General features: G+C 54.3%; 1 protein-coding gene across 1 annotated transcript in view; it reads right to left on the bottom strand.

Annotated features, from left to right (window-relative positions):
- Window positions 1-1,185, bottom strand: part of Per2 (period circadian regulator 2) — a 52,175-nt gene that overhangs the window by 12,367 nt on the left and 38,623 nt on the right. The window contains exon 18 of the mRNA XM_013351748.2: window positions 290-529. Coding sequence (XP_013207202.1) covers window positions 290-529 — 240 coding nt within the window. The remainder of the gene's footprint in view (window positions 1-289; window positions 530-1,185) is intronic.

Raw genomic sequence — 1,185 nt, 5'->3', positions numbered from 1 at the left:
TCTACAGTATTGTTTGCTTGGGAACATGAGGCTACATCCTCAAAAGTGTTTCCAGGCTGCATCGCCAGCAAAGTGGCGATGGCTACTCCACATGAACCTCCGATCTGGGCGCAGTTCAGTGTGAAGCCAGCGCTGGATGCAGCACTCTCAAGATAGTGCTGAGCAGGCAAGGAGGCCCACACCCGTAACTGCAGCGAGGCAAGAGGACTATTGTAACAGGCCAGCATGACCCTGTCTTAGAAAAGAATAAAGTTTAGAGATGGCACGCTCAGTTCAGGTCAGCACTCACCTCGCTCACTCGCCTGGGCTCTGGACCTCTCCTGGAGATAGTTCTGGCAGTGAGCCTGCAGCGCACCGAGCCTGCTCACTTCCCGGAACCTCTGCAGGAAGCCCTGCTCCTCTCTCTGGGTATGTGCAGCCAGAACTTCCTTGGTGAGGCCCAGCTTCTGCAGAGCCCCCTTTTCCTGGCTGAGGCCGCCGGCTGCACCATCCAGGGACTCAGGCCCGCTGGCCACGTCTTCTACTGTCTCTGCAACAAGAAGCAGGCTCGGTCAGCATGAGCTTGTCAGTGCAACCTGCAGTACAGATCACTCACACCCAGTTGATGCTCACAGCCGGGGGCAACATTCCCCATGCCTACTTCAGCTTTCCAAGGAAGTCCCAGCAACAGGCAGAAAGTGGCAAGCAGAGACCTGATGATCCACTGGGTCGGGAATCAGGCCTATGGGCAACAGGAAACTGGGAGCTGTGGACTTCCACTTGGAAGACATTCCAAAGCTGCCCTCAGCTTCGCTATACAAGGGATAGGGCCAAAGTGCTACACCCTCCAAGGCTCAGGGCCCTGCATGGTGACCACTCAGGACCTCATGCCCATTCAGCAGGCACATTACCAACTTGATCCATCTCCAGCCTCAGAGACACATTTTATTAAGAACGCTGAGCCACGATCAGCCTTCTTACAATGTGCTATGGCTCTTTTCCCTACATAGCAGTGGTTGCTAGGCTCACCTTTGCTAGGAGCCAAGGCTGGGCAGAGAAAAGGTCCCAAGCAGGGCCTGCACCTTAAGGACAGACATTAGGGCAGATAACTGCCACCAGGTGGCACCAGAGTACAGCAAGGGCTTGTACTTGGGCCCTAGCTGGCCACATGCCGCCTCTGAATTTTAATTTTTTATTTTTTTTTAT

The sequence above is a fragment of the Microtus ochrogaster genome, linkage group LG4, assembly GCF_000317375.1.
Source record: "Microtus ochrogaster isolate Prairie Vole_2 linkage group LG4, MicOch1.0, whole genome shotgun sequence".
Lineage (NCBI taxonomy): Eukaryota > Metazoa > Chordata > Mammalia > Rodentia > Cricetidae > Microtus > Microtus ochrogaster.
This window is presented reverse-complemented; position numbering and strand designations above follow the sequence as displayed.